General features: G+C 38.7%; 2 protein-coding genes across 3 annotated transcripts in view; one reads left to right on the forward strand and one right to left on the reverse strand.

Moving 5' to 3' along the window:
- Window positions 1-11,379, forward strand: part of LOC143039559 (UDP-glycosyltransferase UGT5-like) — a 38,242-nt gene extending 26,863 nt beyond the window's left edge. For both annotated transcript variants that reach the window (XM_076209763.1, XM_076209764.1), the window contains exons 2-8: window positions 1,280-1,447; window positions 1,564-1,818; window positions 1,930-2,163; window positions 3,972-4,136; window positions 4,234-4,453; window positions 5,667-5,886; window positions 5,990-11,379. In XM_076209763.1, the coding sequence (XP_076065878.1) occupies window positions 1,280-1,447; window positions 1,564-1,818; window positions 1,930-2,163; window positions 3,972-4,136; window positions 4,234-4,453; window positions 5,667-5,886; window positions 5,990-6,257 (1,530 nt within the window). In that variant the 3' untranslated portion in view covers window positions 6,258-11,379. The remainder of the gene's footprint in view (window positions 1-1,279; window positions 1,448-1,563; window positions 1,819-1,929; window positions 2,164-3,971; window positions 4,137-4,233; window positions 4,454-5,666; window positions 5,887-5,989) is intronic.
- Window positions 11,380-12,578: 1,199 nt separating this feature from the next.
- On the reverse strand, window positions 12,579-23,843 carry LOC143039560 (vesicle-trafficking protein SEC22a-like). Its single transcript, XM_076209765.1, has 7 exons — window positions 23,720-23,843; window positions 19,084-19,265; window positions 18,813-18,976; window positions 17,528-17,800; window positions 17,256-17,380; window positions 13,667-13,735; window positions 12,579-13,527 (listed from the first exon to the last, which is right to left on the reverse strand). The coding sequence occupies exons 1-7, from the start codon at window positions 23,726-23,728 to the stop codon at window positions 13,327-13,329; spliced, it is 1,023 nt and encodes a 340-aa protein (XP_076065880.1). The 5' UTR covers window positions 23,729-23,843; the 3' UTR covers window positions 12,579-13,326.
- Window positions 23,844-23,846: the final 3 nt, after the last annotated feature.

Raw genomic sequence — 23,846 nt, forward strand, 5'->3', positions numbered from 1 at the left:
TTTTAAATTTATATTTTGCGTCTCACCCCGATAAAGGACTAATGCACGTCCAGTGTGAAGCTGTCTAATGAAAACGTACCAACACAGACATATGCCTAAATGGTAAAAGTGAATGCTCAGACAATTATAAACGTAGTGTTATCAGAGCTTACATTCATAGAGCTATCAAAGTCTGTTCTGCATGGCAGTCTGTTATGTAAACAGGGTACAAACGAACAGATGGTAAGAGTTTTAGAAAAGATTTATGCGAAAGGTACCGCTATAATTCAACTACATAGATACAGAAAAGATCAAGATTGAGAAAGGAGTATGGCAAAGCGATGCAATTTCACCCAAATTATTTACAGCTTGTTTAGAAGATATTTTCAGAAGGTTGAGTTGGGAAAAGGTTTAAAGATTAATGGTGAATATTTGAACCACCTAAGATTAGTGGATGAGCAGAAGACTTGCAAGATATGCTGAGTGATCTAAACAAGGAAAGCCTCAAAGTAGGTTTAAAAATGAATAAGAGTAAAACCAAAGTAATATTCAACACAAAAGTTCAAAGTGAAAAAAAGATTACAATAGATAGTGAGAGTGCTTAAAGAAGTTGAAGAGTATAATTATTTAGGCCAGATGGTGAAAGTGATGAAAGATCATGATAATGAAATAAAAAGACGCATTACAATTGGTTGTAAAATGTTTGGCAAGTATAATAAAATCCTGAGAGGCTCTCTACCTTTATGTTTGAAACGTAAAGTTTACAATCAGTGTATTCTGCCAGCTACAATCTATGGGTGTGAGACTTGGAAACTGATAAAGGCGATGGTAACAAAACTGAGGACTGCACAGAGGAGAATGGAGAGATCAATGATGGGAATAACACTGAGAGACCGAAAGAGAGCAAGATGAGTGAGAGAACAGATTAGAGTGAAAGATATTGTGGAGGCAGTAAAAGAAAGGTAATGGAATTGGGCAGGTAAGTTAGTGTGAACGACTGATGAGCGATGGAGCAAATGTGTTACTGAGTGGACGCTGTGAGATAGGACGCATGGAAGAGGGAAACCAGACAGAAGGTGGTGGAGAGACTAGGTCGAGAGGTTTGCAGGAGTGACATGGCAGAGGATGGTGCGGTCGTGTGAATCATGGAATGCTATAAAGGAGGCCTTTGTTCAGCAATGGACTCAGGATGGCTGATTTGATTGATTGATACTGTATGTATACATATTTATATATTTATCACTCATTCCGCTGGATCTTGAACCTCGTATAGATTCTGAATTTTAATGTGATATTTCAGATGCGTTTCCTCATTGTGTCCATGGCTCTTTTGCCAATCATCACTTGGGCAACACTGCCACCTCCTGAGGGATCTTACAACATCCTTTTCCTTTTACCGTATACAACTAGAAGCCACAGGATTCTCCATATGTCCTTAGCAACTGCCTTAGCTGATCGTGGACATAAGGTTAGTCTTTCCCAGTCTCTTCCTCTATCTGTGTGTCTTTCATATCTATTGTGTTTGACAAATAAATTCCATGTAGAGATAGTTGATACTTATGAACCACACTTTTATTTACACAGATAACAATGCTTACCAACCAGATTCCGTCTGACAATCATCCAAACATTTCTGAATTCACACACAACATTAAAGAAACTGATATTGATGCCGTCAATGCCTTTGAATACTACGAAGCTCCTGAGAAGTTTCTCATATTATTCAGAGAAACTTACAATGCCCTAGGGAAGGGCCTGTATCAAATCCAAGAAGTGAAGGAATTATATGAAAAAAGGAAGGAATTTGATCTCATTGTCGTCGACAGCATCTTGAATGATGTAATAACATTTGTTCTGCATTCCTACAATATTTACCAGTGATGCCTAATTTAATGCAATTTATTTTACACCAATTACTGTCACCCTCCAATTAGCATTTTGCTTTCACAGGTTGTCTATCCTTTTGTGCATGAAATGCCTTTCATTACAATCACTGGCTTGGGTGCAGAAGAGATGCACAGCGCTGTTATGGGGAATGTACTCAACCCATCTTACACAGTCGCTTTAACTGTTGACTTCACCATCCCAATGACCTTGATCCAAAGGGCAATTAATATCCTCGAAAGTATCAAATTTGCTTTCTTCTTTAGAAAATGGCTTTGTATACCAGAGTTACAAGCAGAGGTTGGTATCCTTTACATTTTTTTTCAGTTGATAAGTTAACAGTTTGGTATTTTGCAAGACATTTTGATATTTGCGATCTGTTTTTTGTAACTGTTCCCATGATTGAGGTAAGTTATCAGCTTGTAGTTACGTGACTTTAGCTTATCACACATTTTTGAATACAGAAGAACCCAGAAATTGTGAACACTGAAGCATAGGATTTCAATAACTACAGACAAATTCTGGAGAATAAAGATTCCAACCAAAATATGAAAGTTCCTTAGAAATGTGGCTACACATGATTGAGATTGGCAACACTGGATGCTTTCGGTGCTTCAGAATGTTCTTTTAAATAATAACAATATTAATACTATACTAAGATTTAGGTCATGGGTGATTACATGTTTATTTATGGTTGTACTAATTATTGACAACTGCAAACAATTAATGACAACTCCAATGATATTGTTTTTACTTAATATTGGCACAAGTAAATTATTTGTGCTATGGTTTATATTTTCTGCAATTTTTAAAGCATTTGGCTGCATCAGTATTAAGATAATCAAGATGTGATACACTACTGATAACTGGCAGCTTGACACAAGCTTCAAGATACCATGAACTGCCTCATAACTTGAGTTGTTGGTCAAGTCAGCATATCCAGGGTATATCAGAAATATTAATATATTGATATTGACATGGCCACATGCTTTCAAACTTACAAATATGATATGATATGGTACAATATTAAAAAAAAAAAAAAAATAAACTAAACTATGGGAGTTAACCATAGTAACAGAACTTCCTCATAGCTCAGGATTTTTTGGTTAGATTTAAATGTACTCATTTAAGACAGTGTATTTAGTTCTGATAGGCTCTCTACCTTTATGTTTGAAACAAAGTACAGTATATGATCATTACATTCTGCCAGCAATCACCTACAGGTGTGAGACTTAGAAACATGATGAAGGCGATGGAGACTAGAGCTAAGGGATGATCAGAGGAGAATGGAGAGATCAATGATGGGAATAATGCTGAGAGATCGAAAGAGAACAAGTTGGATGAGAGAGCAGACTAGAGTGAAAGATATTGTGGAGGCAGTAGGAGAGAGGAAGTGGAATTGGTCAGCTAAGTTAGCATGAATGACTGATGAACTATGGAGCAAGTGTGTTACTGAATGGATGCTGCGAGATGGGAAGCATGGAAGAAGGAGACTAGACAAAAGGTGGAAAGACGAGATAGAGAAGTTTGCCAGGGTGATGTGGCAGAGGTTGGCGTGGTCGTGTGAATCATGGAATGCTATGAAGGAGGACTTTGTTCAGCAGTGGACCCAGGATGGCTGATTTGATTGATTGATTTAGTTCTAGTCCTACTACTAAACATTCAAGATGGGTCATTCTCAGACTTCCATTAGTTTGTCTTCCACAACAAAAACAACATTTGGAAGCTCATGTCAAGCTATGAGTTCCTGGTAGTGTATAACATTTTGGATCTCAATATTGATGCACCCAAATACTTTAAGATTTAGATATGATCAAATATAGCACAAATTATTTATGCCAATGTTAACTAAAAACAATGAATACTATCAGAGTTGACAGTAGTTTCAATAAATGATTATTTGTAATTTGTTCACCCCTTTATTTGTACATGTTATGCTCAACACACGGAGTCTACGGACAAATAGCTTTAGTGGACCAGTAGTATCCCCTTTAGTCTGTAGTTTCATGGTTCTTCTGTATAACAGTAACATTTGCTAATTTCCATTCTCTTTATACATTCCCAGTCATGACAGGTTTTTCTATGATAATTTCTTATGGGATATGCAGATAAGTAAGCAGTTCCCTAACCTTCCACGACTTGAGGAGCTGGAGAGGAATGTGAGCTTGTCTTTACTTAATACCCACTACAGTATGGACACGACTCAACCACTCTTGCCTTCCCAAATTGAAGTGGGTTGCATGCACTGTCAACCAAGACGACCGCTTCCTCAGGTAGGTCATGCAAACAAATTGCATCCTGTAATAAAGCCAAATTTTCCAGGACAGGGTGCACCATACATATGCATTCATTGTGCATGAATGGTTTCAGGACCTTGCTCAATGGATTGAGGAAGCTGAGCATGGTGTGATCTACTTTAATCTTGGATCTGTAACTCAAGGGGCATTTCTAACAGATGAATACCGTAACATCTTTCTCAAGACGTTTGCCAAAATGAAGCAGAGAATTATCTGGAAATTTGAGAAGAATCTGGAGGGGTGTCCTGATAACGTTCTTATCCGTAAATGGCTTCCGCAACAGGATATATTAGGTGGGTTCACTATGAACATTTAATCCACTGTTTCTCAACCTTTTTACCCTTGCGTAACCTTTAAAATAAATTGCATGTCTCAAGGAACCCCTGTGGAAAAAAAAATATATATATATATATATATATATATACAGGTAAACGTCGACTTACGATGGCATTAGGTTTCGATAGAGCCATCGTAAGACGATCTCATCGTAAGTCGATCCCCACTCTGTTCCGTGGTCACTGTACCTAGCCTACCTGTATATTAACCACCAGAGATACTGAATATAGCCTATTAAACATGTACAGTAGTTTATTTAATTATTTTTATCCTTTTTACCATATTCAAACACTATAATATGTATTTTCAGTATGGGACTTAAATCTCGCGGGCAGCAGCCAATGCCAGCCGTACGACGTGACGTAATAATACTCGCAACATAAAATATAGTCACCGCTTATATCGATCGTTCTCTCTTTCACTCGCGAATTTTGAAAACCACAGAGAATGGGATTTAGGGCACATTTGAGAGAATGTAAAAACACAGGGGCGACTACAATAAATATAATCAAGACGCCGATATGGCAGCGTCGCGAATCCACTTGCTCCTCATGACGCCTACGTGTGCGGCACCGTATGGAAGGGGTTAAATTATCATATCGTCGTCGTCATCGTCGTCATCGTAAAGTCGAACAATCGTAAGTCGCGGCCATCGTAAGTCGACGTTTACCTGTATATGTATATCAAATCAAGTAACGTAGATGTAATACAAGAATGAAATAAAACTTAAACCCACTCTCGGAGAAAGATAAGCTGAGATACAGAGTATCTCAGCTTATCTTTCTCTGAGAGTGGGTTTAAGTTTAATTTATATATATATATATATATATATATATATATATATATATATACATATACCATATCTTTTTTATTTTATTTTCATCATAATAATAGGTTATATAGGGTGATGTTTATATTATATTATTACAATAACCAAGAACATGTCATGCTTGTTTAATTATATTACACATATGAAATTAAATAAAAAATCAAAAGTGCATTAGCTTATCTCACTTGTTCTCACGGAACCATTAGGTACCTTTTGCAGAACCTTAGGGTTCTGGGGAACCCTGGTTGAGAAATGCTGATTTAAACAATTGACGTGATCACATTTATTTTCTACTGTAAGCATCATCTCTGCAGGATTAATTTTGTTGTCTATCTGAACAGCTCATCCTAAAGTAAAGGTCTTCATTACTCACGGAGGACTTTTGAGTTCGCAAGAGACAATATACCACAGCACACCAGTAATTCCTATCCCAGTGTTCCTAGACCAGCCCAAAGTTGCCGCTAAAATGCAGAAATCTGGATTTGGCATCGTTCTTAAACTGAAGGAACTGACAGTCCCTCTCCTTGTTGAAACTCTGAATGAAGTCATCAGCAACCCAAAGTGAGAATTCTAAATTAAGTTAGAATGTCAAATTCTTTGTTACCCAAGTATTCCTTAGAGGCTGATTTTACCTGTAGAATGTCATCATTCATCTAATTTGCAGATATGCCCAAGCTATTAGTCAGGCGTCGCATCTTCTCCATGACCAGAAGGAGACTCCGATCGATCGTGCTGTATGGTGGACAGAGTATGTGATTCGTCACCAAGGGGCTCCATCGCTGCGTTGTCCTGGTGCCGACCTCTCCTGGATTGAATATCTGTGCCTGGACATCCTGTTCTTAGCCCATTTGGTGGTTTTCACATTCTTCTGGGCTGCTAAAAATTTCCTGGCTATAGCCTGGAGAGTTAACATGAAAGAGAAAAAGGAATAACTGAGAGTAGGTCAAAAGAGGTGCCTACGTTGAAGAATGGACGACAAAATGAGTGGTAGGGTGGCGAGATAAATGCAGAATGATGCGAAGTATAAATTGTTGATTTTCTGACCATGTATGTACACTCTGAAGAATCTCTGTTAAGAGCAAAATGTCAGTAATCAAAACTTCAACAATTCTTGGTGTTTATCTCACCACCCTACCACTCAGAGATGGCTATCTTCATTCTGCACCACATTAATCCTCATGTCTTATTTCATATAACATTAAGATGACAATTGTAGGCTCATAAGTTTTCTGAATTCCCATGGATTACTGTTTCCATTCATGTGGCACAGACTTGTATGCAGAGCATCTTACAGGTGAGAATTGGTTGAGTCATAAATACTGCAAAAAAAAATTCCATCCCATATCTTCGATTAAAAAATAAATAAATTAAATAAATAAAATAAATAAATAATAAATAAATAAAATAAATAATAATAATACCTCCTGTAGAGTTCTTTTGGTCAAAATGAGGATCCTTGACTTTTCTCCCCATTTCTTCTGGCAAAATTCCACCTTTGCTTGTAAGCAAGCTCATTGCATTCCTGAATTTGAATAGTAATTCTTATATCAGCCTTACTTTTTTTTTTATTGGGAATGGATGCTAAGAGGAGACTGTATGAAGGAGTGATTGTGCCAACAGAACTGTATGGGGCAGAAACATGGTACATAAGAGAGGAAGACAGAAGGAGTTTGAATGTGTTTGCGATGAGGTGTCTGAGAAGTATGATGGGGGTTACTAGGCTGGATAGAGTGAGAAATGAGGAAGTAAGGAGGAGAACAGGGGTGGTAAGGGAGTTGGGAGATAGGGTTGATGAAAGAGTATTAGGATGGTTTGGACACATGGAAAGAATGAGTGAAGAAAGACTAGTAAAAGAGGTATGGAAGGCAGATGTGGAGGGAGTGAACATGAGGGGGTGTCCTAGGATGAGATGGATGGATGGGGTGAAGGGGGCTTTGGGGAAGAGGGGAATGTCTGTTGAGGAAGGACGGGAGAGGACAGAAGACAGGGGTGAATGGAGAATTGTTGTATATGGATGATGCTGTGATATATGAGGTGGAATGCGTGGGGGATGGGGGGTGAGGTAGCATGTATGAGGAAAATTTGACGCAGCCCGAAGGGATTTCTCCCCGTCTTCTCCTTTTCTGCATGGGGGGGACGGAGAGGGGGGTCACCGATTTAATGAAGCGGCCTTGCTGTGGATGTGCTGTGTCTTGTGACACTGCCTCTGACCCAGGGCAGTGGACAAGGTGCAGGGATGACCCATCATCCAGGAGGTGCTAAGATAAGAGGGTGGGTGGAGTGTATTTAGGGATGGAATGGGTGGGAATGTTTTTATGTCTTTTTCTTTTTGACTACCTCCCTTGTAAGGGGGAAAAAGCCTTTGGTATATGTATGTACTCCTCTTACAAATATAAGAAAGATGACAATTAAAAAATTTGTTCCTGTAAATAGTAGTCCCCAGTCACAGAAGAAAATATTCATCTTATATACCAAGGAAAAATTTGTGGTTATATGAATTTCCAACTTTCATAATTGTCAACTCTAAATGATTAACATAACAAGGCTACACTTCATAATCTTTACAGTGAGCAAAGTGTGATCATTACTATTCACTTGAACAGATTTGACTGATAGTGAAGGAAACACGGACTTATATTTGAACTTTTAATTTCCTGACGTTTCACCACAAAGGTCTTCTCAAAGGAATGAGAAAGTCCGTTGTACATCAAGATATCAAGAACTTGTATCCATGATTTTTCTTTTGCATTGGATTCCAATGTGCAACTATCTAACCCCTGTTTAAAATATAATTCTGTCTAAATATAAAGATTAAAACACTTTTATTTTATTTCATAAGACTCCTGTCACCAATTACCAATAAATCCATTGGTCCAGTTCTCTGCTACAGGAGACCCACAACCTTGAGGAGCTGGTACTTTTTACCAACTGATAGTAAAACAAGAATTATAATTGATTTGTGTCACCAAGCAAAATGAGGGTAGAAAAAAAAATGCAATAAACTAATGATAAGGTTATTTACAATATTGCATATAAAACCCATTTTTTAATATTTGGTTCACAATACTCATATAGCACAAGATAAAGTGATAAAACTCAAATAGTCCAATATGGAATGTTTAGCAAGTTGTGCCAATATAATATTCCAGTAAAAAATAAATTACTTGCACAATAAAGACAAAGCATTTCTGATGACATTTCATGAATTAAGCATCTGGACTACTTATAAACTATTTCAAGGTCCCAAATAAAATGAAAAAGGTGTGCACTCAATCAATCATATAAACATGGATAACAGAACTTCACTACTGAGAGACTACATATGATTCATGTCTGTAAATGTCTATCTTGTCTCATCAAAACTGCTAAATCCTCTACAATGAAAATATATTGCATCATTAAGACTGGTACTGTGGTAAGATTAGCACCTATGTAATGTCTATGTAACAGTATACTCTATACAAATCACATTCCTGAAAAAAAGAAAGAAAAGAGAGTTTATATGTATGTTTGCATGTATATATATATATGTGTGTGTATGTATAATTCTTTAACTTTTTGGATCTGCTACTGGGAATTTTCTAGAAAAAAAAGTATGCTAGTTCTTGACTAACTGAAATGCATGCTAACGTCTCAAATAAATAATGTTCCAAATGTGATTTTTTTATTTTGAAAAACTTAACTAGGCATGAACATACATGTGCAGTTTCTGTGTGTGTGTGTGTTTACCTAACTGTATTTACCCAATTGTAGTATATTTTTGGTGGTCTGTAATATATACCAGGAGACACATAACTAAAAGTAAAGCTGTCCCCTTTGCCATATGTGTTTCAATTGTTGTGGCAGGCAACAATCATTGCCAGGAATCAGAGAAATGTGTGAAACTTGAACCTCAGTTATGCTATGCTTTAATACTCCGCATATTCCATCCTGTGCTACATCTCCTAAACTATTTCAGGAGTTGCACATCAGGTGCACTGATAGTTCAATAAAAAATTGTGGGTCTCTTATTGTCTTAGTCATGGGTTTGAGTCCTACACTTTTCTCTAATTCCCATCAGACTGCTTCAGCTGCAGCTATTCGCTTCCTGGCATATACTCCTCACTTTCTTATTCAGAATCTTTTCAAGTTTACGAGCGTGGCCTCTTGATGCCCTCCCATCCTAGATCAAGAGATCTTTTCTGTCACTGCAACAGCTGCCATGGTATTCCATTGCTCAGTGTTGTTTTTGTTGTTCTCTAGCTGTCTGTCCAAGCAGTCCCAACCCCACAAGGAATGCCACGGCCGAAATGGGGTTTACCCACAAATCCTTTATGGAGTGTATGTTGTGTTGTTTGCATGCGTGATTGTGTATAATGAAGTCTTCCATGACATGTTGAATATTATGGAGTGAAGTGTTACATCTTGGGCAGTGTGTTGAGCAAGGTGCTTGGCCATATGTTGCTGGCACAGGTCTGCTACCACCTAACGTTCCTGGGACTTGAGAGGTCTGGGTTCATACCCAGTAAGTCAACAGCTGATCAGATTTTGACACTTCACATTTAACTTAGGTGACATTGGGGCAACTGACACCTGGTCTTTCTGGGTGTGGTGGCACAAATTCACTTTCAGAACTTTACATCCATTTCTCAGTTTATGACAAATTGGCTGACCATATAGCTACTGAAAGGATTATATTATTTATACTTAGGAAGCTCGCTGGCTGAGCGGGTTAGGGCGTCGTTACTTGCGGCCAAGGTCGAGGTGAGGGTGGTTCGAATCCTGCCACCAGCAAAGTTGAACCAAGGGCATGGTTCATTAAATTCCACGCTACAAAGCCCTTTGTGAGGGGCACTGTCCTAGCCTCCCAATAGGGGTGTGTGTGTGACGTTAAACCATATCATCATCATAGTGTCTTCAGGGTTCAAAACAAATTAAAGTTCAAGATGAGCTGAAAAAATATTATACATGAGCTCTTTGATGGTAAAATCACATCTTTTTAAGATTTACTGTCTATTGTCTCTTGCCCATGGCTTCGTCCAGGCAGTAGGCATGAGACAGAGATGACCCTTCATCCACGAGGAGCTAAGATGAGAGGGAAACGAGGGTGGTGGGTGGGCGGGAGTAAATGTGTGTCTTGACTGGCTACTCTCCTTAACCACTTCGGTATGATGACGCCTATGAAGGCGTCATGAGGAGTGAGTGGTTACATGAGGATGCCGGCGTTGGCGTTTTGATTATATATATTTTTTGTACTTGTACCTACCTTGTAAGGGGGGAAAAAGCCTTTGGTATATGTATGTACTTGTACATGAGTTACCCTTGCATTCTGTGAACTGGTTTGATCACGTTTTCTGTGTTTATCATTACTTAGAGTAAAAGAGAGTGAGTAATACAGCAGTGACTTTATATTTTATGTGAGTAGTGTGATGCAAATTACATATGGCAGCCAATGCTGTGTGTGAGAATTTGAGTTACAGTGAAGTGGTAAAGGGGGAAGAAGCCATTGGTATATAGAGACATAGATTCATTTTCACATTTGTAAAATCACTAAAATGCCATGGAGATTAATAAATCTTCCTAAATGTTTACAGCAATATGAGACTATCCTCCAACCTTGTAAAGTTTTGTTTTCTGTTGTGTACATGTTGCCATGGAAACACAGAATGTGAACTTTCAAGGATTTATAAATTATTAGTTGGATAACATGATGGTTCTGCATAATTTGTTATGGTTATAGGGCTATGATTGTGTTTTCCAGATTATATTAACTACACTCCAGTGACATTTTTCATCTTTACCCTGTTATTCAGTAACAATATATCTCTTCCACCAAGAATGTAAATTCCAGTAATTTTTAATGTTTTTGAGGAATCTTAATTTTTCTTGTTAGCAAGGTAATTAAAATGGAAATAGGATTTTTTTCTTGTGTGGAGAACTTGTAATGATGTTGGACTGCTCCATAGATAAAATTTCTCGGCAAAATGGGTAAAGGATTGTCAAAAACCCATAACATGCAGCTAAATGAATAAACTATTTAAAATATGCACACACACACACACACACATATGCACATGCATACACACAATAGGTATGACAATTAATGAGTATGAAACAGGACCCCATGAATGTTGTTCCTATACATACTAAGATTAGGTAAATACAATGTTAAATGCATACACACACACTATTGATGATTATAGTGGAAGACATGATAAATACAAAGAAGAATGGGTGCTTTTAATACAAAACTAACATTTTAGGGGTACAAGAGTAGAAGACTTAAATGCCAATTTACTAATGAAAAACAATTGAAAAGAAAATCAAAAGAGTGATCTGGAACAGCAAAGGAGAGAGGAAAATTAATTTGTAGAAAAGGTTCTATCTATGTACCAAGAGCTTTCTCCCCCTTTTCAGGAAGGTAGCCCACTCATTCCACCGTCCTTTCCCCACTCTCACCTTAGCTATGTGGAAAAGGTGATATAACAAAATGCTGATAAGAAAGGTAGCAGATACATGTAAATGCAATGGTCTTGTTGGATGGAAAGAGGATCATTTACCAGTAAGAACAAAGAGTAACAAAAAAGGAGAAAGCAAGAGAAATTGTACAAGTAATTATAGACAATGAGGAAGATGCACATGAAGGAATAGAATTTCTTAGGTTAGGTAAATATTTACAGGGAGGTGCATGACATGATATATAAAAATTAAGTTTACATCACAAAGCATGGTGAGTAAAATAATAAATAGGACATAGAAACTAGCAAGCAGAGACAATTTTAAGAATGTTTGCACAGTGAACAACAATTGAAGAAAAAAAAATTGGTCGATAATAAATACCTCACAGAATAATGGAAGAGACATAAATTGTTGATGAACAGTGAGAAATATTTTTCATTATATGGATGAGAATATGATTAAAAAAATAATAATTGAAAGTCTGATTCTCACCAAACTGGTTTACGCAGTAGTGATGTGGTCACCCAAACAAAATGATGATCCCAAGCCTGTCTCTTCTATGAAAAACTGAAAAAGTGACTATCCACATTGGAGAACCAAAAAAGGAAACCGAAATGATAATAATGTTTAGAACAGAGAAAGGAACAGAAAAATGGACAGGAGATTGGTCAGTATGGGATGAAAGAACAGGAGGCCAAAGCAAAATTATAAAATAAGACAGACTACTTAAAAGATGCTGGAAAGCATAGTGTTTTACATTGACATTTCAATTTGTGGGACATGTCTGAAGAAGAAATAATCTAAGCCATCAAAAGTAAATTTAAAACAAAATTTAATTAGTGGAGACATGATCCCATGAGCGTAACTCCAACCATGTACACTACAGTATGGTATGCACACGCACACATGTACACACACACACAGACCCAGGTTGCTGATGTAGTGGTTAATGTCGAGGTTAGTCACAAACACCAGAGATTGAGCCTTGTTCAGGACTTGAAGGACATCATTCTACCACAAGCTGTTGTAGTCCCCTTTGAGCGAGAAGATGGGTGTGGTGTGTGTAACATAACAGTATTACTCACCAACTGGATAATGTGCTCACTTGGAGCTCACAGTCAGAAGGGTAATAGCTGTTGATCACAAGTCCAGCACGTGATCTAAGACCATGGTGACTCACATACATAGACACACATTTGCATACATAAATATCTTACAAAAATGGAATTAGATAATGATATTATGTACCTTACAAATGAAAGAAAATGCTTGAGTTTTATATTGCCAAAAGCACAAGAATAAGTTTCACATATTTCAACCTTTGAAGCAGCATGTCAAAAAACAAGTCTGAACACTTTAACAATAGTAGTCTATACCATATCAAACGAGTTTCAGTTTTATATCAAGTACTGTTTTCACTCTTGTTGTAACTATTTTCTGTAGGCGTCATTCACATTTCAAGGAAGCTGACAATAAGTACAGGCATTTCTTTTTAAACAGTAACAGTTATTGATATGTCAATGAAACAGGTATAGTAGAAACAAATTAGTCCTATAGTGGTATTCACACACAAAATTTTGGAAGTGTTTTTTCAAAAGTTCTTCTAAACGTTGCAATCATAAGAAAAATTGAAACAAATATATACAAGAAACAGAGCCATTTTTCCCGAACATCTAAAAGAAAGATATTTAGGCCGATAATAAGCACCACTCCAACCAGGGTTTCCAATTTGCGGAATTTGCTGTACACTGTCAACACATACATCTGTAACCGTAAGAAAAACATGTTGTACTCTAATCCAGTGAAAGAAACATGAACTACAATAAGTGATAACAGTGGCCAATATACTAAATCTGTCAATTCAGATACAATACTATCCAAAGAAACAATGCAACCAACTTACCTGAACACTTAAAGTAACACCTTCCATTAAGAATATTATAGCATGTCCTGGTGGAGGGCCATCATATTCCTACAAAAAATTAAAAATACAAATAAAAAATTAGTACAATATAAACATGTGGTCTGGCATTTTAAAACATTCACCAACCTGCCTTAAAACAGTATCAACATAGAACAGGGATGGGAGGTGTGGGTTTTTGTAAGCAGGTATGGGCCTGGTAATGAAAAGTGCAGAGGAAAGGGATGGTAGGAAATAGAGGAAAGGGTAGTGAGTGGTGGGATGAGGAATGCAAAAAAGGTTGTAGAAGAGAAGAAATGAGCTTTCACAGACTGGTTACAAAATAGGATGAGAGAATAATATGAGAGGTACACAGAAGAGAGAAGAGAAGTAAACCATAAAATAAAGATGGCAAAGAGGAGAGCAGATGTGAAATGGGGTAAGAGTATGACAAAAAAATTTGAGGGGGCTGGATGGGAGTGGAGTATGTGGGGATGGAATGGGTGGGAATTGTTTTTATGCCTTTGTTTTTTGACTCCCTCCCTTGTAAGGGAGAAAAAGCCTTTGGTATATGTATGTATGTAAATGAATGCTTAGAGAATTTTTGGAAGAATGTCAATGTCATAGTGTTGGGAGTTCTCAATGCTAGAGTAGGGGTTAAACCAACAAACGGAGTGGCTGGGAAGCTTGGAGTGCCAGGTAAAAAAGGTGAAAATTATAGTGGAGAGATGTGTTTAGAGAGTTGATGATAACTAACACAATGTTTAAGAAGAAAGTCAAAATATAAGTACATATGGGAAAGGGTAGTGGATGGAAGGGTGGTTGATAAGACCTTAATGGACTATGTAGTGGTATCCAAAGAAAGGATGGGAAGAGTTCTAGATATCCATGTTCTTTGGGGAGAGTGGAGGAATGTCAGATAATTTTTTGGTAGAAGAGAAGCTGAGAGTGGAGGATAGGTGGAGAAAGAGGAAAAGTCAAAAGGTAGAGAAGTCCTTACAGTAAACAATTTAAATGAGAAGGAAAAGGAGAAGAATACCTGAAGTTGAGAGAAGTGTGGAAGATGATGAAGGATAGATCTGAGGTAGGAGTACAAGAGGAATGAGTTTGTTTCAAGGAGGAAGTGACAAAGTGTGCAAAGATGGTATAAGAGATGAGGAAAATGGGAGTGAATAGAGGCAAGATGGAGGAAAACATTATATATATATATATATATATATATATATGTATATATATATATGTATATATATATGTATATATATATATGTACATACATACATATACCAAGGCTTTTTCCCCCTTCCAAGGGAGGTAGCCAAAAAGGGAAAGGCATAAAAACACTCCCACCCATTTCACCCCCAAATACACTCCACACCCCTCCCACCCTTCCTCTCATCTGAGCACCTCCTGGATGACGGGTCATCCCTGCACCCCGCCCACCGCCCTGGGTCAGAAGCAGTGTCGCAAGACACAGTACATCCACAGCAAGGCCGCTTCATTTAATCGGCGACCCCCCCTCTCCGTCCCCCTTTGCATATAAGGAGAGGACGGGGAGAAATCCCTTCGGGCTGCGTCAAAATTTACTCACACATACTACCCCACCCCCCACCCCCCCGCCCATTCCTCCTCATGCAATCACAACATCATCCATATACAACCATTCTCCACTCACCTCTGTCTTCCGTCCTCTCCCTTCCTTCCTCAACAGACATTCCCCTCTTCCCCAAAGCCCCCTTCACCCCATCCATCCACCTCATCCTAGGACGTCCCCTCATGTTCACTCCCTCCACATCTGCCTTCCATACCTCTTTTACTAGTCTTTCTTCACTCATTCTTTCCATGTGTCCAAACCATCCTAATATTCTTTCATCAACCCTCTCTCCCAAATCCTTTTTCACCCCTGTTCTCCTCCTCACCTCCTCATTTCTCACTCTATCTAGCCTAGTAACCCCCGCCATACTTCTCAGACACCTCATCTCAAACACATTCAAACTCCTTCTCTCTTCTTCTCTTATGTTCCACGTTTCTGCCCCATACAGTGCTGTTGGCACAATCACTCCTTCATACAGTCTCCTCTTCGCATCCATTCCCAAATGTCTATTTCTCATTACACTCTTTAAACCACCAAGGCATTTACTCGTTTCTCTCAATCTACATTCTACCTCCACCTTCACTCCACCTTTTCCTGCTACACTTGCACCCAAGTATCTAAAACTATCCACTTCCTCCAGTCGCTCTCCCTTAATGCTCACTTCCAGTCTACTGCCACTTTCACCCCTTGTACATCTCATCACCTTACTTTTACCCACATTTATCTTTAGTTTTCTTCTATCACATACTCTCCCAAACTCTGCCACCAGCTTCCTCAATCCCTCCTCTGACCCTGCCACAAGCGCAGTGTCGTCCGCAAACAACAGCTGGCTCACCTCCCACTTTTCTCCATTTTCTTTAACCATCTCCAATCCCTGACTCACTACCCTAGCATTCACCTCTCGCACCACCCCATCCATGTATAAGTTGAACAGCCAGGGCGACATAACGCATCCTTGACGAAGTCCCACCTTTACTTCAAACCACTCACTCTCTCCATTTCCAATCCTAACACATGCTCTACTACTCACATAAAAACTCTTGACAGCTCCCAAAAGCTTTCCTCCTATCCCATAAATCTGCATAACCTCCCACAGTGCCTTTCTGTCTACCCTATCATAAGCCTTTTCCAGATCCATAAAAGCCCAAAAAACATCCTTCCCCTTTCCTATAGCTTTCTCACATATCTGTCTTACCACAAAGATCTGATCTACACAACCTCTACCCGTCCTAAAACCACACTGTTCTTCACCAATTACTCCTTCTGTTCCTCTCCTAATCCTCTCAATTAAGATTCTCCCATAAGCCTTCCCTACTACACTCAACAGGCTAATCCCTCTGAAATTACTACATTCACACTTGTCCCCTTTTCCCTTGTAAAGAGGAACTATACAGGCACTACTCCAGTCCTCCGGTACTCTACCCTCTCTCCAGCAAAAATTAAATAATCTCACCAACCAGTCCACCATCACTGAACCTCCCTTTTTCAGACATTCTGCATGACATCCATCCAGACCAGGTGCCTTACCTGCTTTCATCATCTTTACAACTGCCTTCACCTCATCCTTCCTTATTTCTCCTCCATTCTCCTCACTCATCACTCTCATTTTCTTCGTATTTCCCACTGCAGCTATCTTTCCTTCCCTATCCTCCTTCACATTCAGCAACTCCCTAAAATATTCTGCCCATCTTCCCCTCACTGCCATCTCTTCCATTATCAACTCTCCATCTGTACCTTTTACCTTTTCTTCCCTACTTGATTCGCCTCCTCTTCCTCTCTTAATTTCTTTCCAAAACATCTTTTTATTACTTTCAAAATTTTCTGTCATACTCCTACCCCATTTCACATCTGCTCTCCTCTTTGCCTCCTTTACCTTTTGATTAACCCTTCCAAGAAAGCTTTTTGGGATTTGGGATAGCTGAAACAAAACACATTACTGCCCTCTCTATTGCAATGACAAGTATAAAATAAAAGTTAAAAAGAAAGAATAAAAAACTGCACCTCTAAACTAGACATGCTTAGTGCTGCGAAGCCTCTGTAGATATCTAGTAACAGACAAAGTTTCGCCAGGATCAAAGACAGCCAGCCAAACCACGTGAGTGCCTGCAGTCTTAACGCTACACCAACTGTGGACACAACAGTAACACAAATACATGATAACTGTTAAATTCAATTGGAAATTAAAATAGCAGACCTATATTCACAACAGGATTCAGTGTCACAATTCCATTTAAATTTTTTATAAATAAGACCAGTGATATTTGGTGACTCACCTTGCTTTGGATCCCTATAAACTGTGCCATTTACTAACGACCCATTAGCTATTTTCACTTGACTTGGTCCAGTTGTGTAACTACTGCCAGATGGTATAGTAGCCAGCAATGGTGAAGATGGCAATGGTGGAGGAAGCTTAGGTTCCAAGTCAGTTAATTTGATATAATATGGAGGGTGAAGATTCATATCTGCAGTCATATCTGCTATATTGACACGTGAAGCCAGTGTCTTAGGGCTGTTGTATTTCTGACGTGTCTTGTTAAGAAAACTATCTGAATAATTAAAAAAAAAAAAAAACAATAATAATTTACATTCTCATTATAAGGATTTATATATCATAACACAGGTATAAGGGTAAAAATGGAGAGGAACAGTGAAGATGGGTCTCTCTTGCAGAAGATGCACAGCCTTAAGGAAACTGGCAACAGCCACTGAGTTGGCCCACAAGATTAAAGCTTGGATAGGGCAATGCAAGAGGAGGTGTTTAGTGAGGCTGGTGATAGGTTGTAGATGTTTGAGTAGTATGTTCCCACTGAGCTTCTTTTTGTTGTATTCTGTTTGTGGAGCTTGTGTTATGCAACAGAATGTGTGGGACTACAAGCTATTGCATAAAACTAGTGTTGGAGACTGACAGCTATTACCCTCCCAGATGAGAACTCAAAGCTCATACATGGCCCGACCTACGAATTATGCTGTGACCTTACACACACAACTCTTTGGCCACCATAGATGGAATGCTGGCTTGTAGTGCTGTGGAGTTTTTCAGCCCTAGGTGAGGATCTGTATTGTTCCAACTTGGGCTGTATCACCCTCTAAGCTATTCAAAGTATTTATGCATCTATATGAAAAGCTTCCGTCCTCTCCCTTCCTTCCTCAACAGACATTCCCCTCTTCCCCAAAGCTCCCTTCATCCCATCCATCCACCTCATCCTAGGACGTCCCCTCATGTTCACTCCATGAGGTGCTCAGATGAGAGGGAGGGTGGGAGGGGTGTGGAGTGTATTTAGGGATGAAATGGGTGGGAGTGTTTTTATGCCTTTCCCTTTTTGGCTACCTCCCTTGAAAGGGGGAAAAAGCCTTGGTATATGTATGTATGTATGTATGAAAAGCTGTATTTCTTCACATCCTTCACACATGTCTACCTATATACCACTACCATCAGGCCATGTGAGTGTGTACAGATCATGCATGTGAAGAAACATAGCAATTCAAATGAAGCCTATTACTATATGCTGCACCATGTTAGATCACAGGTATAATACATATAAGTACAATAATACATACCAAATTCAATGAATGCATATGGTCTTCTCACTGAGTTGACAACAGATGGAGTATATAGGATACTAAATTCCTTGAGAAGTTCATCTAAGAAGCTATAAGCCAAGATATGCGGGTAGCTTGCATCGCATATAACAATATACGAAGTGGATCCATCATTAACACAGCTACAAATCAAATACATAATCATTTAAATAGTTTAATATGTATATAACCTAAAGACCCTTTATCATTTTTTCATCAAAATATAAAAAGCATCACAACAAGACTTAACTGTATTGATATGTCGTCCACTTGAAGGCATGACCGTTCTGGATACTTGCCCAGCTGTTTTGTCATAAGCTTGAGGTAACGTTTTCCTTCCCTAACCCGTTTGTCAGCATCATTGGCAAAGTCTGTTGTAGCAGATAGTGGTGTTCCATCTATGGTGCGAAGCAAGCACCCGTACACAATCATCTGCAATAAATAAAATTCTTTCCATTAACTCGTAAAATGAATTATTGGGTTCACTAATTATGCCAGGTAAATGAACTCATTGTGTAGTGTGGAGGAATGAGGGGCCAATAAAATCACTTTACACATACCCCTTCACCTTCGTCTGAAGGCACAACTCTCCCTAACAATACAGTGCAAGGACACAGTGAAGAGCTCTCAGATGGGGCACTGCTACCAAGACGCGAATGGTCCACACTAAATAGAGCAAGATCCAGAGTCGCCAGAACTGGTGACAATCTGGTTAAATGGGGCCTCAAAACCGACCCATCCTGCGAGTGTGGAGAAACTGAACAGAACATTGACCATGTCCTAAGCTCGTGCCCGCTTTCAACCAATTTAGACAACATTGACCTGGTCAAAATTAACCAAAGAACACTTGAATGGCTGTCTGTCTGGCGTGATAAGCTATGATGATGATGACCTTCATCTGAAGACGCAACCCTAAGGGGCTGGTACTCGGTCTCAGGATGAGAATCAAAATTTCTTGCTATCGATTTCACCTGCATTTCCTATACTTTTTAAGAAAAGAAGAGATGACAACTATCAACTGTTCCCCCTCACCTACTTTCAGCTGATGACATACAATCAGTCCCACCCTAATGTAACATAGACAACATTTCAAATTTTCTTTCTACAGAAATCTACAGTGAATATTAGGTTTCAGGTTTCCAGTCAGTAAAACTTACTACTACAATTATTATTATTACCACTGCAAACTATCTAATGTTAATTTCCCACACTTCTGCCTATGGCAAATATAAGAGGCAAATTTGGTTATCTGGAGTAATCTGCAATGATTATTTCTAAAAATGAAAATTGCTGTACTGGTCTAAATAAGACATACAGAAAGAAAAAAATATACAAGGTATTTTGATACTTTTGTGTTTTATCTGAAAAAATTATGTCACCAAATGGATAACTCCATCTGTCCACAGCACATCTGCCAAGACCACTCCTTTTTAGTTGTACCCATAACCACACTCAGCTTTTTAAGCTCACTTTGAAACTAATCATGAATAAATTTAGGCCAAGACTTGTCTTCAACTTGTCATAGTGTCTCAACAATTCCTTGTATTGGAAATTGGTATGTTATAACACATTTGTAAAAGTTCACTATAAACCCACTATCGGAGAAATAATAACGGAAAATACAGGGAAACTGTATATTTCGACTACTATCTGTAGTCCTCTTCTGCTGAAGAGGACTACAGATAGTAGTCGAAATATACAGTTTCCCTGTATTTTCCGTTATTATTTCTCCGATAGTGGGTTTATAGTGAATTCCTTGTATATTCAAACTAATGCAATTTGAGCATTCATTGATAAAAGGCTGGTGATCATTTATCTCACTACTGTATTTAGCAAGGGAGGGGCAGGTTGTTGTCAGTACTACAACCCAACAAGAATTGGGTGGTGTGGGAAGTAAAGGTGATGGTTAAAGAAAATGGAGAGAAGTGGGAGGTGGGCCAGTTGCTGTTTGCTAATGACACTGCACTTGTGGCAGGGTCAGAGGGTGGATTAAGGGAGTTAGTGATGGAGTTTTGGAAGGTATATGATAGGAGAAAGTTGAAAGTAAATGTGGGAAAAATCAAGGTGATGAGATGTACAAGGGTGGAGGATGACAGTGAGTTGGAAGTAAGTCTTAAAGGAGAGAGGCTGGAGGAAGTGGACACCTTTAGGTATTTGGGGTTGTATGTAGCAGGAAAGGGAGGAGTGGAAGTAGAGGTAAATTGTAGATTGAGAGAAGCAAGTAAATGCCTTGGGGGATTAAAAAAGTGTCATGAGAAAAAGGCAGCTGGAAATGGACGCAAACAGGATATTATATGAAGGGGTGATTGTAATGACAGCTTTGTATCAGGGAGAGACATAGAATTTAAGTGAGTCACAGAGAATTTTTTTTAATGTGGTTGAGATAAAATTTCTAAGAAGTATGATAGGGATTACTAAGTCGGATAGAGTGAGAAGCAAAGAGGTGAGGAGGAGAGTGGGAATGGAAAAGATGACAGATAGGGCTGATGAAAGAGTATTGAGATGATTTGGACACATGGAAAGAATGAGTGAAGACAGATTAGTAAAAAAAAGTATGGAAGGCTGAGGTGGATGGAGTGAACTTGAGGGGACAACTGAGGATGAGATGGATGGATGGGGTGAAGTGGGTATTGAGAAAGAGGGGAATGTCTGTTGAGCAAGGAAGTGAGAGGGCAGGATATAGGGATGAATTGAGGAGTTGTTGTGTATAAATGACACTGTTATGCAAGGAATGGAGGGGATGCTTATGTGTGAATAATATTTTGACACAGTCTCAAGTATTTCTCCCTGTCTTCTCTTTTTCTGTGTAAGGGGGGCAGATAGGTGGAGTTGGTGATTAAGTGAAGTAGCCTTGCTGTAGATGTGTTGTGTCTAGCTACATTGCTTCTGACCCAAGGCAGTGGGTGGGATACAGGGATGACTGTCACCCATGAGGAGCTAAGATGAGAGGGAGGAAGTGGTGGGAGTGGGTGGGGGTAGGTACTTGCCTTTGATTTGGCTACCTCCCTTATAAGAGGGAAAAACCTCTTGTTACAAAGACTACAACCCAAACCTCTACTAGTAGTATCATACTACATCTGCGTTGGCCTGGCAAAAGACACAATATGCCCAAAATACAATCACCATATGGAAGACATACAACACAAAAATATAGGCAAATAATTGTGGTCCTACAGTTGCTCCAGATAACTCTGAAAGAGGTAACTATGGCAACAGATTGAATGACCATATGATGCCACTGTATTTACCTAATTGCAGTATACAAGAAAGGTAAATACAGTAGCATCATATGGTCAATCAGGCTGTTACCCTAATTATGTAAATCTAAAGAAGTGTAGTTAAATGATACAGCAATAGAATATCAAACATTTTGTACATTATAACACACCAACACAATATATGTTTTTATTGGTGGAAATCAATAACAACAAATATTGCTTAAAAGTGATACAATAGAGCCAACTCGGACACCAGCGAGCTTCAAGACACCATTTTCGTTCTTGTTTGTTGTCTAAGACAAAATAACGGAAGCCTAAAAAACTGGTCTAGTCTAACCTAACCTAAACTCCTAGATGTCATCGTCGTCTGTGAATGATATGATTGTACATAACTGGAGAGATGAAACAAACATGGCATCTTGAAGCTCGCATCACAGCTCCATTCAGTAACATATTACTTTCACTGAGAGTGATACGCTACAAAACACCTTACTAAGAGTTTTAGTAAGGTTTTTTGTTATTAATTTCAGCCAAGAAAACCATAATATATTGATGTATTCTAACTTACTAAATTAATATTTTTGTACTGATCTATTGCGGTCTCACTAATTGCCGAACAAAACCGAGAAAAGCCGAACAAAACAACAAAACCCAAACAAGGACGGGTTTTGCTCAAATGCACACTTCTATATATATATATGGTTGCATTATTTGAACTATTTTCTTTAAAATGTGTGATTTCCATGTAATATGATGAAAGAGAACTTACGTTTTTATCCTCTGCAAAATTACCGAACACAGCTACGATTTGTCCAGCCCGCCGTCTATGATCACTGGTGGTATGGATCAAACTACACTCTTAGTTTCTTACTGTTGTGTTAAATTACATGAAAATCACACATTTTAAAGAAGAGAGTTTAAATAATTCAACTATATGCAGTCTATTACACTAATAACACAACAGTAAGAAACTTAAAAGAGTGTAGTTTGATCCATACCACCAGTGATCATAGACGGCGGGCTGGACGAATCGTAGCTGGGGTCGGTAAAATTGCAGAGGATAAAAACATAAGTTCTCTTTCATCATATTACATGGAAATCACACATTTTAAAGAAAATGGTTCAAATAATGCAACCATATATATATAGAGGTGTGCATTTGAGCAAAACCCATCCTTGTTTGGGTTTTGTTGTTTTGTTCGGCTTCTCTCGGTTTTGTTTGGTTTGTTCGGCAATTAGTGAGACCCATCTATTGCATAGGTGTGCACTTCCTTAGTAATACCCTTAATTCTCTCTTGCAGACCTGCAGCTTCTAGGGAACCAGCTACTGTCACCAGTTCAGCCTCTGGGTCACTGTGATCAATCTACAATAAAATAATTATCAAGAGCACCTTGACTCAACACTGCCAATTCACAAGCCCTAATAAAAATATATCTCTTAGGCTTATTTGTACATCACTAAAGAGTATTACTGTATCTAAATTTTGCTGCTTTGACATCAGTCACAATGACCTAATGATCACCCCCAGAATTACCAGCAATTTGTTCCCTGCTGTTCCGGGTACACTTAACATTTCCGAACGAGCAACCGAGAACTCCACCAACCTAAAGCTACCACATGAAATCTTGATTTTTATCGTCAGAATCTCACCACAAATATCATCTTACTTTTTCCATTTTTCTTCGCCCGATTTTGTGTACTCTCTACCACTACAGCTGCTCCCTGCTCTTCCGAGCCACGGGTACTGTTTACATCAACACTATAGATACTTGAAATGATAGTACCTGGCTGAGA

The sequence above is a fragment of the Oratosquilla oratoria genome, chromosome 26 (genome assembly GCF_046742065.1).
Source record: "Oratosquilla oratoria isolate Oo_2021 chromosome 26, ASM4674206v1, whole genome shotgun sequence".
Classification (NCBI taxonomy): domain Eukaryota; kingdom Metazoa; phylum Arthropoda; class Malacostraca; order Stomatopoda; family Squillidae; genus Oratosquilla; species Oratosquilla oratoria.